Source organism: Bombus fervidus, chromosome 8 (genome assembly GCF_041682495.2).
Source record: "Bombus fervidus isolate BK054 chromosome 8, iyBomFerv1, whole genome shotgun sequence".
Lineage (NCBI taxonomy): Eukaryota > Metazoa > Arthropoda > Insecta > Hymenoptera > Apidae > Bombus > Bombus fervidus.
In genome coordinates this window covers 5269960-5287832 of record NC_091524.1, presented here as the reverse complement: position 1 = coordinate 5287832, position 17873 = coordinate 5269960, and the positions used below count along the sequence as shown (strand labels likewise).

The 17873-nt window shown below is 49.5% G+C and overlaps 1 protein-coding gene across 26 annotated transcripts in view; it reads left to right on the top strand.

Annotated features, from left to right (window-relative positions):
• Dscam1 (Down syndrome cell adhesion molecule 1) overlaps nucleotides 1–17873 on the top strand; it is a 57070-nt gene that overhangs the window by 16953 nt on the left and 22244 nt on the right. For 8 of the 26 annotated variants that reach the window (XM_072009563.1, XM_072009540.1, XM_072009553.1 and 5 more), the window contains exons 8-10: nucleotides 13633–14069; nucleotides 14161–14417; nucleotides 14498–14810. In XM_072009563.1, the coding sequence (XP_071865664.1) occupies nucleotides 13633–14069; nucleotides 14161–14417; nucleotides 14498–14810 (1007 nt within the window). Of the gene's footprint in view, nucleotides 1–1123; nucleotides 1248–2139; nucleotides 2235–2309; nucleotides 2437–4233; nucleotides 4358–4963; nucleotides 5163–7584; nucleotides 7709–7936; nucleotides 8061–8298; nucleotides 8423–9177; nucleotides 9302–10680; nucleotides 10811–13632; nucleotides 14070–14160; nucleotides 14418–14497; nucleotides 14811–15804; nucleotides 16093–17873 lie in introns of those variants that run through there. The other 18 variants (XM_072009546.1, XM_072009547.1, XM_072009548.1 and 15 more) reach the window with 11 other exon arrangements.

Genomic DNA, 17873 nt, shown 5'->3' with positions numbered 1-17873 from the left:
TTTCCTTTCGACGATGTTTCGCAGAGCCCGTGGCGAGTGCCCGGCCGAAACTCTCCAGCACGATCAACTTAATCGGACTCACGACGAGGACGAACGGAAGCTTGCCGCTTTTCTGCCCCGCGCAAGGATTCCCCCTTCCGTCTTATAGGTAGGGAGCTTGTTGTTAAGTTTTCGAGATGTGAATTGGTCGAGGAGAATGTGGGTTTGCCCCGCTTTTGAGAGCTCCTCTCATTCAATAGTTTCTAGGACGCTTCATCTTTGTTCCGTCGAGATCAAAGGACAAGTGGCTGTGTTAAATAACCGATGTTAATCCACGATTGAAGGGGCAACGATAAATTATAGCGCAGCAGCTGCGCGGCCAAACACCGTTTTTACTTTCGATAACTTTTCCCGTCTCGACAAACACGATCCGTACGTTTTCCCCGATGCGGTGGGTTCCCTGTCCCCGTTCCCGTGCCCATGAAACGTCGACGCGTTATCAGCATTTGTTACGTGCTTCTTCCCCTTGGGATTGCAGAACCCGTGGGGAGCGTACGACCCAAGTTTCCGACGATGGATAATTCTCGTGGATTCGTCTCGACCGTCGAACACGCTCTGACTCTCCTGTGCCCTGCTCAAGGATTTCCAGTTCCTTCGCATAGGTGGGATAAGGTCGCGGAATTGTCTCATAGATCTATCGTAAATGTCGTTTTATATAGAGAAATAGAGATCAAGAACGTAGAAGAAGTTCAGGTGTGACGGTCGATTGCCCTGTCCCGGCGTTCCACGCAACGAAGAGAATCGACTCAACGATCGCGTCTATAGCGAAGGTGTTTTCTCGTAGAACCGGTGGCCAGCACGAAACCAAAGTTCCCGATGACGGAGAACTCGCGTACGTACACGGTTCACTGCGACCAGCCGCTCACTTTGATGTGTCCAGCTCAGGCGTTCCCCGTTCCAGCCTTCAGGTATAGAAACTTTGGAATTTCCAAGGCGTCGGTCGGTTGAACACGTACGCGAATCGATGCGCGGCTCGATATCAAAGAAATTATCCAAATGAAAAATAACGCGATAAACGACGCGATCACTTGGCCGGTTCGTATGGACGTATCCTGCGTCATATTTTTCTTGGTATCTCCCTTAGAACCTGTTGCCAGCACTCGACCAAAATTTCCGTCGTTGGCGGACTCGCAAGCGTTCAAAATGGTTCTCGGTGGTGCGATGACGTTGCTGTGTCCTGCCCAAGGGTTTCCCGTTCCGTCGTACAGGTAACAGCCCCTGTTCTCTGTCTTGGCTCTCATCTCGCGAATCGTTTGACTTTTTCCATCAGAGCCAGCATCAAGCACACGTCCACAATTATCTGGTCCAAGCGATCTTCAACGATTCAGCGCCTCTTCGCTAAAAAGCGTCACCCTTTTGTGTCCAGCTCAAGGATTTCCAGTCCCGATCTATAGGTAGGCAGCGAAATAGTTCTCACGATCGGAGAACAATGAGAGCTTCTCGTAACTCTGATAAGCTTTCGATTCGTTTCAATAGATGTAGGTCCGCTCTATTCAGAGATCGGCGACTTTTTTTTTGGGAAGAAAGCACGTATGATCGTGGGTCCGTGAAAAGAACTAGCTTGCTCTATAGTAAAAAGGGGGAGTCCCTATTCCAGCATGTTCAAAGACACTCTCCATAGCTTCCCCTTTACACACGACCTCTTCGTATCACGGTCTCGCGTTCTGTTTTTAGAACCCGCGTCGAGCAGCAAGCCACAGTTTCCATCTGTGAACGACGTCGGATTACGAGTAACGAAAGGCACAGGCTTCTCGTTGCTTTGTCCTGCACAGGCGTTTCCAGTTGCCACGTTTAGGTAGGTCGATATATCTGTCGAGCGTGCACGCTTCCACGCGGCACGAAGAAAAATAGACGACGTCTCGTCGTTTTCTTCCTCTCTTCCGTCTGCCGTCTCACCCTGTCCCAGTATATTAGACACGTTGACGAAATGGAATCCGTGGATTCTGCGTAAGTCCTCTCGAGAACGAGAAGAAGAAAGTTGGAACGATATTCGCAACCGAGCAACAAGATCCCCGAAGTCTTCGCTCTTCGAGTTTAAACCACTTTTCCAAGAGGTTATCCCTTTTTCTAGAACCAGTCGGTTTCGCGAAGCCAAAGTTCTCGATGATCGACAAGAGCCGAACGTTCGAGATCCAGGAAGCTCAGAGCGTAACGTTGCAGTGTCCCGCTCAGGCGTATCCTGTCCCAGTCCTCAAGTAAGTCCACGAAGAAGAAGCGTAGGGATCACCGTCGCACTCTGAAGATCGGCTCGTTTCTCGTGTGATCCGCAGAACCGCTATCGAGCTCGAAACCTAAATTAACCGCCCTGGACGTGAAATCGACGAACCCTAGCACGATGCTGGGTACCATTGCCACCTTACTGTGTCCCGTTCAAGGATTCCCAGTGCCAGCATTCAGGTAAAACGTACGAGAAACTCCTGGTTTGTTTTTCCACAACGTTCGAAGCGATCCTCGCGACAGCAGGTAACGCTAGAACAACTAGTCCTCCTTGAAAACAACGAGCAGCCAATGAGCACTCTTTGTCTCACAGTAGAGCGATTCTTCCGTCACGTGAATAGTTTAATCGATATCGCCTTTCGCTTGCTCGTTCTTTTCCGTGGATTCGATCATATCGCGATTCAATTGGCTGAATGTGCCAGTCAATTACCAGGAACAATTAGCGCGATGGTTGTCAGGACCCTGTCCCAGTGGCATAGAGCGGACGGTGATTCGTTTCTTCTCGTAGAGCCGGTGGCCAGCACGAAGCCGAAATTTCCGATGACGGAGAATTCGCGCACATATACCACCTACACGGTGCGACGCGAGCTGCCTTTGACTTTGCCCTGTCCGGCACAGGCGTTCCCCGTTCCGGTCTTCAGGTACGCGTAAAGTTGCGCTTTCATCTGGTCGAAGCATCGATTTCAGTGTACGTTTCTATCGTAAATAGGACAAGTACCTTGCTTCCTATCAAAGAATCGAGTGAAGATTGAACGCGAGAAGATAGACGATAGCTCGCAAACGTTCACCGGATAGATTTCTGTTTGTCTTTTACTCGAGCCGAGGGGATACCCAGTCTCAGTGTCAGGGAATCGAACCACCTGTCGTTCAGCCGTATACAGCTAACCGCTCTTTTGGTCAGAACCGGTGTCCAGTGCGAAACCAAAATTCACGAACGCCGACATAAAGGTTGTGAGACCAACGGCGACTACCAACGCGGTGTCGATGACTTGTCCTGCACAAGGATTCCCTGTCCCCATCACACGGTCAGTAAGAATTCTCGAGTATAAATGGATTTTCGTATGATTCTCAGAGCCTACCTCCAGCGTAAAGCCAAAACTACCGTACGTTCGTAAAGTCGAGTTTATGGAAGGGAGAACCAACGATGCGGTGTGTTTGACGTGTCCGGTGCAAGGTTACCCTGTTCCACTTTCGAGGTGAGACGATATATAATCGCGAGCGCACGGTCGCGCGAACCCGCGGTCGATACAATTTCCCAGTGGTTCCGACGCGACGTCGGTTTCGAATGACTAGCGTTTGGCTTTCGCCGCGGCTTGTTCGTTAATTCTAATTTCACACTGTCGCCGGCTTTGTGTCGTCGCTTTCCAGAGTCGCTTTATATATCGGAAAAGTAATTCCCGTTGTCACGATATTTTCCCCAGAACCTGTTGGACTCAAGTCGCCCATTTTCTCCACCGACAATAGCTTTAGTAAATATGCGAGGCGCAAGGGTATAAATGTGGTGCTCGCGTGCAACGCTCAGGGATTCCCCGTGCCAACCACCAGGTAATCTCGCGTGTCGCTCGGAAATATCGCACGCTTTGTTTAACGTGTTTATGCCTCTTAAAATACGATCGAATACAGCGTATTTTAATCGCGATCGTTCGTCGGCTCGTTTCCTATGTTTAGCGTGTAGAGCTCGTCACTTTGTTCTTTGCTCGTCGTCGGGAATATTCTTTCCGTGTTTTTCGTAGAACCGGTCGGATTCAAGTCGCCGATCTTCTCCAACGATCTCAGTCTTAGCGCGTACGCGAGGCGACAGGGCATGAGCGTGGTTCTCGCGTGCAGTGCTCAGGGATTCCCCGTGCCAACCACCAGGTAATTTATCACCATCACCTTCTTCGAGCGTTTGGAAAATATTCTTGCTCCTATAAAACGATATCGAGAAAATAGCTTACAATGAAAAGCAAAGACTGGAGAGCGCTGTGTGTTTCGTAGAACCGGTTGGATTCAAGTCGCCGATCTTCTCCAGCGATGATAGTCTGAGTAAATACGCGAGGCGCAAGGGCACGAGCGTGGTGCTCGCGTGCAGCGCTCAGGGATTCCCAGTGCCAACAACCAGGTAAATCTGTCGCGCCGATCGAGAAATCAGCTGGATCGAATGCGATGTGAAACAATCGATTTCAGAACCGGTTGCAGCAAGGTCCCCGCGATTAACGTCGGATGATTTGAGCCGTACGATCAGACGATACGAGGGTCAACCAATCTCCATTTTTTGTGCCGCGCAGGGAAGCCCTGTGCCCACTACTAGGTAAAGAATTCAACGTGGTTCGGCATATCGATTAAATTCCAGCCGTGAAAACCGTTGAACGGTTAGCTGAATTAGTTATCGGGTACTGCTGCCCGGCTACGTTCTATCGGTGTTCGGTATCAACGAACTAGAGCTGTGTATGCTAGAATAATCAAGCGTCAATGTTGTTTAGAGCCTGTCGGAAGCAAAGCGCCAACCTTTGCCGGAGATCCAAAACTCTCCTTGTTGGGACGTCGAATAAACACGGATATTAGTCTTCCGTGTAATGCTCAAGGCCATCCAACTCCTGTCTATAGGTACGAAACTGGATGACATGGACCGAAAGAACGCGCGCTTTTACTTTCTTCTCTCTCACAAGGTAGCGCGAAAAGTAGGACCGTCGGCGACGTAGTCGATGAGAAAAAAAAAGGGGAACCCTGTCCGGCGGACTCAGGAACACCGGCTAGAAATTTTAATGGCATTCCGCGTGACTTCGTTGTTTCCCTTGCTTAGAGCCGATGGGGATCAAAGCGCCTGCTTTTGTGGGGGACGTTAAATCGTTCTTCTTCCTTCGTAAAGAGGGCTCGGAAATGAGCATGGCGTGTAACGCCCAGGGGCATCCTGTTCCCGTAACCAGGTACTAAATTACCCATTGAAAGGCATCGACTATCGCGCTAGGCCGAGTCGTCGTTCCGTGATATCTAGTCATTTCGCGAAGCTGCGCAAAAGAACGAGATCGCGCGTTGCTTAACAATTTGCCGAAGATTTCTAGTTATTCACGGGACGATGATTTTGTAAGTCCATTAAGTGACGACGGTCAGGTGCAAACCTTGCTCCCTCTAGAGTATCATGTTCGGTAATCCGAGATAGTTAGCTAAAATAGTTAGTCTGGTCGGTTCGAAGGCGGTCTTCAGTCCAGCTTTTGCTAATCCTGTGACAGAGCCGGTCGCCACGAAGAAGCCAAAGTTCTCGAGTGACACGAAATTATCTTCGTACGATCGTCCCAGTGATCAAGATCTCACTCTGCTCTGTCCTGCTCAGGGGTTCCCAGTTCCATCACATAGGTATACCTTTCAAATTAATCGGCGAGTGTTAGTCAAAGGGCGTCGAGCTCACAGCATGGCCCTATGTATTTGTATGATTAGAACCAGTTGGCAGCAAAGCGCCAGCGTTCACGGGCACATTGAAGGGAGGATGGATGGAGGCTAAAGGAGATACCAGTGTCGTACTCTTCTGCCCCGCGCAAGGGTACCCTGTGCCATCATTTAGGTAACTGATTCTTCCATAAAATATTCCTGATCGTGTTCTACGTGCCCCGATTATTCCACTGGTAGCGGAAGTATAAGATAACGCTTTAATTAAACGAGCTTCGTATTCATTTAAATCCGTAGAACTTGCGCAATGTACGAATAGGTAAAATAATCTGGTCGATTCGAAGGCGGTCTTCATGCGAGCTTTTCCTAATCCTGACAGAGCCGGTCGCCACGAAGAAGCCAAAGTTTTCGAGCGACGCGAAGAAGTCCTGGTACGATCGCGTCGTCGGTCAAGATCTCACACTATTTTGTCCTGCTCAGGGGTTCCCAGTTCCATCCTATAGGTATACTTCTTAAATTAATCATTGGTTGTTAGTCAAAGAGCTCACAGCATGGTCCTGTGTCTTCGTGTAATTCGTTAGAACCAGTCGGCAGCAAAGCGCCAGCGATCACGGGCATTTTAAGGGGTGGATACATGGATATTAAAGCGGACACCAGTGTCGTGTTCTTCTGTCCCGCGCAAGGATACCCTGTGCCATCATTTAGGTAAATGATTCTTCCTTCAAGTATTTATACGTGCGTTGGTCTTCGTAATGCAGCGAGAGCGTACGTTGATACTTTAATCAAACGACTATTCATTTAAACACAAAGATATTTCGATACGGTTAGTTTGTTAAAGTAGTTAGTCTGGTAGACTCGAAGGCAGTCTTCATACGAGCTTTTCCTAATCCCGACAGAGCCGGTCGCTACGAAGAAGCCAAAGTTCTCGAATGACGCGAAGCTATCCTGGTACGATCGTGTCACCGGTCAAGATCTCACTCTATTTTGTCCCGCTCAGGGGTTCCCAGTTCCATCCTATAGGTATACTTCTTGAATTAATCATTGAGTGTTAGTCAAAGAGTTGACAGCATGGTCCTGTATCTCTGTGTAATTCGTTAGAACCAGTTGGCAGCAAAGCGCCAGCATTCACGGGAACGGTAAAGGGCGTATGGATGGAGAATCCAGCGGACACCGATGTCGTTCTCTTCTGTCCCGCGCAAGGGTACCCTGTGCCATCCTTTAGGTAACTGATTCGTCCTTAAAGTATTCCTAATTTACGTGCATCGAGCATACCCTACCGCAGCCAGAGTGATGTTTTAATTAAAAGAGTTGTTCATTTAAACGCGAAAGACCTTCGCGTTGATTTTATGGGACGAGCGCGGCATTATTTGGCAATCGTTTGTGAAAACTGAAGAGCACTTAGTGGACCAGATTGTTTCTATTACGTTGCCTTGGCCTTCTTTTCGTTTGCCCTCATCCCGTACTTGTCCGGCATCGGGCTCCCCTTTTCTGACATTCAAAGTGGAACAATTAATTCTGCCTCGCTCATCGCGTGTGCATTGTCAGAACCGGTCGGCAGCAAAGCACCGGCGTTCACGGGGGATGTGAAGGGCGTTTGGCTGGAAAAAGGAGCTGGATCCAGCACCGTGCTGCCATGTCCCGCGCAGGGATACCCCGTCCCCTCCTTTAGGTAAAGCTTTTTGTATTAATTAACCCGAAAGAAAGAAAGGAAACTGGTCGGTTGTTAGCCGTGCGCGGTAAGATCGATCGAAGACCGTGAAGAGAAAGCGCTGCAGGTTCGGATCGGATTAGTTTCGTCGGTTACTTTCTCCGTGGATGCCTCTTGCTGCACTGTGATTCTTTGATCCTTTTTAATCAGGGCCCCCCTGTACCATCAGACCAATTACGTAACCGTACAATGAATGTTGCGCCAGTTGTTGGCAAGCATTATCTTGCTCACGGCTTCCTTCTTTTGCATCTAATTAGAACCAGTCGGAAGCAAAGCGCCGGCGTTGATGGGGATCGTTAAAGGAATAATGTTAGAAGTCGAGACGAAGACGAGTGTCGTGATATTCTGTCCAGCGCAGGGCTATCCCGTGCCTTCATTTAGGTAAATTTATAATTCTTACGAAAATAAAATGTACACGTAATATTCTAACATCTGTCCTACGCGTCTTCTATAGTTAATCAATCGCACTGAATGTCGTGACTAAATCAAACACTCTTCTTCATACCGTATTCATTCTTCACTTGAACAAACGTTCTTACTAACATGTTAATGCAACTTGTCGATCGCACGCGTTTCTTGACTGCATGTACATATACATGAAATTCGTAGAACCGATCGGGACGAAGGCTCCGGCGTTTACGAGCGAGTTAAGGGGTGGTTGGCTGAAGAAGAGAGCGAAGTCCAGCGCCGTTCTGTCGTGCCCGGCTCAGGGGCATCCCGTGCCCAGTTTTAGGTAAACACTCGTTAATCGAATATTTTCGAACTGCTCTGTATAAACAGAGCCAGTCGGAAGCAAAGCGCCAGCGTTGACGGGTGACTTGAAGGGCGGCTGGAAAGAAAAGGCCTACGAGTCGACGGTCGTTCTGTTCTGCCCGGCGCAGGCTTATCCCGTGCCCAGTTTTAGGTAAACCTTCGTTAACGCACGCATCGTTTCATACTTTGGAAACCTCGCACAATTTTTGTGTCGTCAGAGCCCATCGGCAGCAAAGCTCCCGCGTTGATCGGCGAGATGAAACGCGGTTGGAAAGAGACCAGTACGTTATTCAGCGTGGTGTTGACGTGCCCCGCACAGGGATATCCTGTACCCAACTATAGGTAAATCGTTCGATCGTTAGTTGACGAATGGCTCGTTTGTTTTCCCGATAGAACCGGTTGGTAGTAAAGCACCGTCGATTCTCGGGGAAAAGGGAAGTCTCATGGAGAGGCACATGGGTATGCACATCGTGATCCTCTGCCAAGGGCAGGCTTACCCTGTTCCATCGTTCAGGTAAATCGCGAACTAACGAGATGTTGGTTCAAATTTTACGACCAGTTTGTTTGCGTTCCTTTTCACGCGTTTCGTTTTTTCCTGGCGAAGAACCGGTGCAAAGCAAGGCACCATCCGTAAGCGGAGACGCAAAACGATGGCAGAAGACCAAAACCTCATCGGGATTCGCGGTGCAGTGCCAAGCGCAGGGTCACCCAGTACCAGCGTTCAGGTACTCGAGTCACATAGCAGCTCGTCCTTCTTATCGATCGTTTTCGTAATTCCATTTTGCCTATCGAATAAACAAAAATCTCTGAATGCGGAGGAACACCGCTTCCGAGCGGTAGACGTCCTTTTCTTTTTTGGCTTTCGTCGACACGAGCTCTTCGAAGCTGACAAACCTGCACGATTGTTACATTGCCAGAGCCGATGGGAGCGAAGGGGCCAAAATTCTCGAGCGACGATCGCGTGAATTCGTTCATTCGCGCCGCTGGAAGCTCGTCGACATTGCTTTGTCCCGCACAAGGGTTCCCAGTTCCGTCGTTCAGGTAAATGACAGCTCCGCTCCAGTTAGACCTCTTTGTCTCGCGTTTATTTGATCTAGAGCCCGTGGGATCCAAGGCGCCAGCCTTTCAGAGCGACGCGAAAAGCGTCACCTATGTCAGAGCCGCGAAATCCTCGGTCGCGCTCACGTGTTCCGCTCAGGCTTCGCCACCTCCGACTCACAGGTAATCTTTTGCTTGCTTTTTTCTTTTCTCTTGATCTTTTCGCGTTTCGCGAGTACGAGGCGGCGCGGTGGCACATTCACGCGGGGCGAACATTTTGAGCGTTAATAAAGAAATGTCGTTTGTTACGTTTTATGAACGTCAGAGCCGGCAGGTCGGGTGTCACCAAAATTCCCGAAATCAGCAAAATCCGACTCGTTCGAGATGGCGAATGGTGCTGAGCTCAGTTTACTATGCGACGCCCAGGCATTCCCTGCTCCCACGTTTAGGTCAGTGAACTAATCTTCGTTTGTCCATTCATCGGTTCTCTTAATTTGGCGCCTGTGTAGAGCCTGTAAACGGTGCCAAACCCAGAGTCGCGTCCACTGCCAAGTACGACGTTCTCGCCAGTTACGTGGCAACGCCAGTAACGATGCTTTGCCCGGCGCAGGGTCACCCTCTTCCAGCTTATAGGTATTTATCGACGATCTTTTAAGAGATATCGTTTCTCTACATTCAGAGCCTGTGAGCGGCGCTGCGCCCAAAGTGCCACCCACAGCTAAGATAACAGTCTTCTCTCTGCCGGCGCAAAAGGCCACGGCCCTGTTGTGTCAGGCTCAGGCGCATCCACTGCCGATCTTCAGGTATGCTCGAACGAGCAAAAGAGAGGAAGTCTTCGATCGCGGTTCGCGATTATTCTTGGCAGTTTCTTCGGTCGATTCGTTAGGGTGATGGACTACGGAACGCGAGAGAAACGTGAAGATATAGATTGATCCGGTGGCGTTGAATGTTTTGCTCGTTTTGCTTTCTAGAGCCGGTCGGAAGTAGTCCTCCTCGATTGCCGCCTAGATCGAAATTCGACGGATTGGCAAAAGTCCAGGGCCAAGCTTTGACGTTACTGTGCGAGGCTCAGGCCAGTCCGCCGCCTTTGTACAGGTGAGCAACGTCGTTCGGTACTCTTTCGTATTCCGTCCTAGCCTTTGTCGATCGGTCTTTATCTTCACGTCCATCGTTTTCTTTGGGACATGATCACGTGCCGTGCATCGATGACGCGTCCGACAACGACGACAAGCGACATATCCCCGTACCCAATTATTACAGAGCCACGAGGTAGTGTGCGCCCAAACGTACGGGACAAGGAAATGAATGGGCTGAAGTGGGACATCCTAGTCGATCGAACGGTGGGTCTGCCGTGTCCTGTTCAAGGTTTTCCAGCCCCCACGTTCAGGTACGGTCACGTGTATGAACGTAAACGAGGGGCTTCGAGCTCGCTTCAGGCGGTGGCGATCCTGCTCGGGTACTCAGCCTTTTTTCTCCATCGTTTCCTCGCATCGTTTCGCGTGGTCGGAGATGAGAGTTGCGAGCCACGCGCCGAATTAGTCGCGTTCTCTTGCCGCTTACAGAGCCGACAGGTAACGTCGCGCCGCGTATAGCCGGTGAACGTTACGAGGGTGGCAAGCTCGTCGACGTTCCAAGGACATTGGTGGTGGCTCTGGACTGCTCGACTCAGGGATTTCCTGTCCCAGTGACAAGGTACTCCTCTTTCGTTCTCGGGAACACATTACGATCGCGTTTCAGAGGGTACAACCAAGATAGCTCCGCGTTTTTCGGGCAAGAAATTCGAAAGGGAAGTGGTTTTGGCTGCTAGGGGTCAGGATATCGCGCTGACTCACGCGCTGCAGGGATTTCCCGTACCTCTGACAAGGTAGACACCACCGATTATCTCGCGGTTTCCCTATCGTTCCCCCCCGCTGGTTTCCAAAGTTGTCGTCGTCGTCGTCGATGAGTCGAGTCAGTTGATGTCTGTGCGTTTCGCGAGGCATGTTACCCGGTCGAGGAGCTTGTTCTCAAGGTAAGTAGCATGAAACGTTTAAGCATAGTCTACTCAAGATACTAACCGTTGGAGAGAAGGACGAGGTACGTAATGTGCGTGTTTAATTCTTCGCGAGAAGGGGGTCTCACGTGTGTGTACCAATCGATCGGAGCATTAACTGAATGGTAATAGGAGTACCAAGTTGATCGCAAGTTCCACTAAGAGAATCGATATGCACTAAGAGCCTCTTTCTCGCAGAGTCTCTTTGTAACGATCGACGAATTAAAAGAAACGAATCTAATTACGAATAAATGTAGCAAAGAATGAAACGAATGAGGACGACTTAGTTATTCTGGGCAATGAATGATATCCTTCCAGAACCGTCCGGTCGTACTGCCCCAAAAGGGACTGGAGACGGCCTTAATAAGTACCGCGGGGTAGAGGGCGAGTCTCTGGCGCTGGCGTGTGCGGCACAAGGCTTTCCTGCCCCGATCTCTAGGTACACACAATTCCGTATAGCTTCTCTTTTTTTTCTTTTGTTTGGTCGTTTGGTCTTGCTCCGCAGAGCACGGATCCTATTTTCGAAGCGTTCCATCCTTACCCTCTACCCCGTGTCGGGTGGCGGTACCGCAAAAATCCAAGAAGTCGGACGTTCGACAGAGGCAGAACGAGAGAGGCGAATTATAAGAGACAAATAAGATATAAGAGGCAGACACGAATTGCCGTAAAGCATAAGAGATAAGGGGAACGAGAACAAAGGTAGCCTCGAGTGAGAATAATAAAAAAAAAAAAAAAAAAAAGAAAATACGAACAAAGAACAAAGCAAAGAAAGAACGAAAAGAGAAAAGCAAGGGAAAAAGTGAGTGGGCAAAGCATGCATAGCGATGATCCAAGATCCCAACGCCGGCCACTCTCGTAAACTATCTATATAGAAACGGCAGACGAGCTTAGAATAGAGAAGAAGGATGATTATAGGGCGATTTTTGTTGTTGTAAGAGACCGATTTCTTTACTCGTGATTTGCTCGCGCCACAACTCGTCTCGTTCAACTTTAACGCATCTTGCATTTTGTTCTCGATTTAAGCTGAACGTGATCGTGTCTCTTAGATAGTTACAAAGCGAAAAAACAGGGAAAATCGACGATAAATCTTCGTTAAGAAGGAAGAAAGAAAAAAAGAAAGAAAGGAAAATTGTGTATCCCGTATCCGGGGCCAATTGGACATGTTGGTTTTCAGTGCCAACTGGAGCCCCGTGGCGCAACCCCACGAGATAGGTGACGGAAGCGCGACTCTGAAAAGGATGCGGGCCCTCTTCTCCTTCGGTAACCTCGGTGCTGATCCGGGTGGTCCGAGAGGGTGTCACCCGATCAATGGGGCGAACAATGTTGCCCAGCACCTGCACACCTCCAATAAGTCCCACGATATCTGGCTGGTAAGTCCTCGCCACCTTCGTGCTTCCGTTCATCCGTTCGTGTATTTCACTGCCCCACACCCTCTCTTTCTCTCACTTGCCAGGATTGCGCGTCATGATTCGTGTAGTATGTCTCGCGCGTTGTCCACTTGCACAATTGTCACACGTCGTGTCGCTCGATTGTCACCGCCTTCCTGAACCTCTTTCTTGTTCGTCTTCCCAACTTCGTTCCAGATCCAATTCCTACGTTTACGAGAACAAGTTTCCCGTGATTCGCTGTACATTATTCACACACGAGTGGTGTGGAAGCTTATTTTGATTTCGTTAAGCAGTTTTTAACACGATCCATCCCGATCTTGGAGTAGATTTTTCTTAATTTTAACCCGATCGTCCGTTTCTTTCTGTTGTTAAGTTCTTTCGCCTCTAATCCATTCCGGTGATTGTAAATTGTCAGTCAACTCGTGGCGAAGATCGAGAGTAAGGACGACGCACACAGCGTCCCAGTTACGTTCTTGACTCCACGGCGATCGCCTTCTCACTTTCTCCCTTAGGCATACGATATACATTTCGGCTCTGAGGTCTCGGCGTGTGTGTACGGGCTACGAAACCGATGCTTCTCTTGCGCATTTTTTGTTTTTCGGCCGTAACGAAGTTGTCGCTGCCAGCCTTCATTCCCTCCGTTTCCCGACCTGCTCTGCTTTACGACCGCTATTTACGCTCCAGCTGTTGTTGAAGCTCTCTTTTTCATTAAGTTTGCGTACTCGTGTCGTAGCGAGACACGCGCTAATGAGCCATCAGTAGAGACAGAAGCCCGCGCCCAGAGACGCCCAAAGCCCTGCCTATATGGAAAATGGAAAATAAAAGCAGCATGGAACGAAGCGAACAGAAACGTCGCGTATCGACCTGACCGTACCTCGTGTCGATCTTCGCTGGTATGCATTCTCCGCCAACATCACGCGATCGCGTTTCTTTCTATTCACACGGATCGAACGTTTCGACCTTTGAACGGGCAAAATGTTTCCATTGGCTTCGTTTCATCTCTTTCATTTTGTATGAGAATCGATCCGCCACGAAAGCGCCTCGTTCCAGCAGCCGACTTGCGAAAACAATCCCCTTTCATCCTGTCGTTTCAGATGGTACAAGTTCATCGAAGGCTCCTCTCGTCGTCAACCTGTCCAACTCAATGAGCGCGTTCGTCAAGTTAGCGGAACACTGATCATTCGTGAGGCTCGCGTCGAAGATTCTGGCAAATATCTGTGCATCGTGAACAACTCCGTCGGCGGTGAAAGCGTGGAGACCGTGTTGACTGTAACAGCACCATTGGCAGCGGAAATCGAACCTAACACACAGACTATCGACTTTGGAAGACCAGCTACTTTCACGTGCAACGTCAGAGGAAATCCGATCAAGACCATCTCCTGGCTGAAGGATGGCAAACCCCTTGGACTGGAAGAACCCGTGCTCAGAATCGACAGCGTCAAGAAGGAGGATAAGGGAATGTACCAATGTTTTGTTAGAAACGATCAAGAAAGCGCCCAGGCAACCGCTGAACTGAAACTTGGTGGACGATGTGAGTTTTGGTTCTAAGGAATTCGAGTCTATGGCTCGTAGTTCACATTTTTAAGAGGCGGTTTTGATTGCAAATGTTTTTACATCCACAGTCGAACCCCCGCAGATTCGCCAGGCCTTCGCCGAGGAGACTCTTCAACCTGGACCCAGCATGTTCCTCAAGTGTGTCGCCAGCGGAAACCCAACTCCTGAGATCACCTGGGAACTCGATGGCAAACGGCTATCCAACACTGAGAGGCTTCAAGTAGGACAATACGTTACGGTGAACGGCGACGTGGTTTCTCATTTGAACATCTCCAGCATTCATACAAACGACGGTGGACTCTACAAATGCATTGCCGCTTCAAAGGTAAGAAGAGTCATTTTCTTCTTTTGAAGAAATAAAGAAGAACGAAGGATGGTAACGATGGGATAATTTGGTGATTACAGGTTGGATCCGCTGAACATTCTGCGCGTCTCAATGTCTATGGTCTGCCCTTCATTCGTCACATGGACAAAAAGGCTATCGTTGCTGGTGAAACTCTTCGCGTGACCTGTCCAGTAGCCGGATATCCGATCGAAAGCATCGTATGGGAGAGAGACACCAGAGTTTTGCCGATCAACAGGAAACAGAAGGTCTTCCCTAATGGCACGCTTATCATTGAGAACGTCGAGAGAATGAGCGATCAGGCTACTTACACCTGTGTTGCACGCAACGCTCAAGGCTACAGCGCAAGGGGAACATTGGAAGTTCAAGTTATGGGTAAGTTCCAAGTTTCTTTATCTATCTTTAGGATCAATTTCGCGAACTTCGATTGTCGCGTGTAGTTGAAGTACGAGTAATCTCGAAATTTGAACAGAGACGCGATATTATGACGAGTAAATGTTTCGATCACACGTTTTCAAGATATACGATATAAAATATTTTGTTTATTACGAATTAAGATTTTTTTTAATTTTTTTAAAGCAAAGATTGTATAATCGGGAGCAATCGGTAAAGCGTATCGGGATCCTGCGTAAAACGTTCTTTTCAGGTGATGAGAGACGATTCGACGAACGTTATGTACGATAGCGTTCGACGTTGTCTTACAACTCTAATGACGACTCTTTCAGCGAATCCTGGCATTTGTCGACGATGTCGATAAAGGCTAAATTAGGTGCAATCGAGTATCTCGGCCGAAAATCGAGAATCGTGAGAACTGTGTAACGTAGAACCGTGAAAAAAAGCCGGTGGATCGCGATTCGAGAATTGTCGCATACGGACACGGACGCGGACACGCACACGGACGACGACCTCGTTGCAGATTTCACGAACACTTTAATCGCACGTAAAATGGGAACGTCTCGAAAAGAGGCACGAGCGCTTTCGTTGGAATGTGGGAAGTTGGTATGGCGGTGGCCAACGATCGACCGTAAGAAATCTAGTACATTCTTGTCAGAATTGTTCTCTCTTCGCGCGTCCACCACGCATAGCAACCGCTGCTCCACAGAGTACCGTGTCTCTGAACGTATATTAACAGCCAATGGGTTGGCTTCGTCAACGCGAATCGTTTTCTATCGTTTGCTATCGATCGATCTACGTTTCCATGTAAACGAATTTTTGTTGTTTCCCGTTTTGTAAATTAAAAGAACCACGAAGCGAAGCCAACCCATCGACGTATACACGTCAGTACACGTGACGTACGACACGTACACAATCACGTACATACGCTCGCGACCTGTCATTACACGTCCATACATCGATCCTCCACCCTCAGTGCCGCCCACGATACAGCAGTTCTCGTTCACGAAGCTACCCATGAACGCTGGAGAATTCGCAAACCTGCAGTGTATCGTACCGACCGGTGACCTGCCTTTGAACATACGTTGGAGCTATCCCGGAGAAGAGATGGGCGGTTCCTCCGGCGTACTTGCGAAGAAGGTCGCGGATCGCGTTAGCATGCTCATGATCTCAGTCATCACCGCGAGACACGCGGGGGAGTACGTTTGCACCGCTGAAAACGCGGCTGGAACTGTGTCCCATTCGACCACACTCACCGTCAATGGTTCGGGACTATCATCCGTTCCTAGAGAAATATGATACACTTTCTCGTCTTTATTTTTTCTTCTTCTTTCGTTTCGTTCGTTTTCTGCACAATCCTGGCAAGCACCGTAGCGAAGTCCCTCTTTGTATCCTGGCCTGCGATCTCCTGCATTGAGAATCCCAACGATCTCCTCTGACCGAAACGTTCGCTTTCGAGAGACCTAGAACGCTATCGTTGTATCATGATACGAACGACGATCATTGCGCCGCAATCAGATCCATAGGACTGTGTGCATGCGATGAGACCCGATTCTAATTGTACGATGACTTCAGTTGGCCCGCAGCTTCTACCGATCGCTTTCAATGCCGAGGTCGCCAACTCGGGAGACTCCGTGTCCGTACCTTGCTCGATCTTGAAGGGCGATATGCCCATGGATATATCGTGGGCGTTCAACGGCGTGCCGATCGACACGTCGAAAGATGCTAGTATCACTATCACGAGAATCAGCAAACACCTGAGCACCCTTATCATCGACGGTGTCTCTGCAAGACACGCCGGAGAGTACGCCTGCTCGGCATCGAATCTCGCCGGTTCCGTCAGTCGATCGGCAACCTTAACGGTGAACGGTACGATTTCCACTTCAACCCTCGCCACCCTTTTTCCTTTCTCTGTATTCTTGCGAGCTATGCTTTCACTGTGACAGATTATTCCTCGCATTTTTCCATTTTACAACCAGTTTCCGTCATGAAAAACCTTTCTCCCATTGCGTGTTAGCGTTAACTCCACCGCCATACCAACCCTAACGTCGCGTCGCGTCGTTTAAACAACTAGGATCGATGGTAGAAGCGTTGCACGCGAATCGACACTCGTTCCTCCTCGCTTCGACTCTTCTAGTCATGTTTTCCAGTTGCTCCGCTGATACTACCCTTTGCATTCGGCGACGAGCCCGCCAGCTGGGGCGAATTAGTCTCCGTGACATGCTCCGTGGCGAAGGGCGATCAGCCTCTCGAGATATCTTGGGCGTTTAACGGGACTCCGATCGACAGCCACCACGGATCCGACGTCGTCATAGGGAGTACGAACAAGAAAAACAGTGTCTTAACTATCGAGTCGGTCGCGGCAAGACACGCTGGAGAATATACTTGTTCCGCGTCGAATCGTGCTGGCGCTACCACACACTCGTCTCAGCTAACTGTAAACGGTACATGTGTACGACCCCTTCGCACGTAACCGAACACATCTTTGCGTTCCTTCGTTGTCGTCGTCTTTTTTTCTTCCTACTAAGGCATTCGTTCTTCTCCTTCTGTCTATCCTTCTCGATCGTTCCCGCTTATAACCGTTAACCGTCCTTTCTTGCATCCTTTCGTACGATCGACGCTCGGATCTGTAAATACGCGGCTGCGAGCGGAGCTTCCCGTTAGGGGGATGCAATGTTCGTCTCGTAGGAGGCATCCAAAGAACGCGTCCCTCTTCGAACCCATTCTGACTCTGTTTGTTTCTCACGCCTCTACCTTTCGTCCATGCTGCCGTGTCGCTCACGCAGTCGCGCCACAGATCCTCCAGTTCTCTTTCGGCGACGATCCGCTCAACTCCGGCGAGATGCTGTCGGTCTCTTGCACGATCGTCAAAGGCGACTTCCCGGTGAATTTGACGTGGACGTTCGACGACAGCCCGATAGACTCGAGCAGACCGGACATTAATATCATAATTAATAAGAGGGTCAGCTTCTTGAGCATCGACAGTGTGGCGGCGAGGCATGCTGGAAGATACAAGTGCATCGCGTCTAATGCCGCCGGATCCGA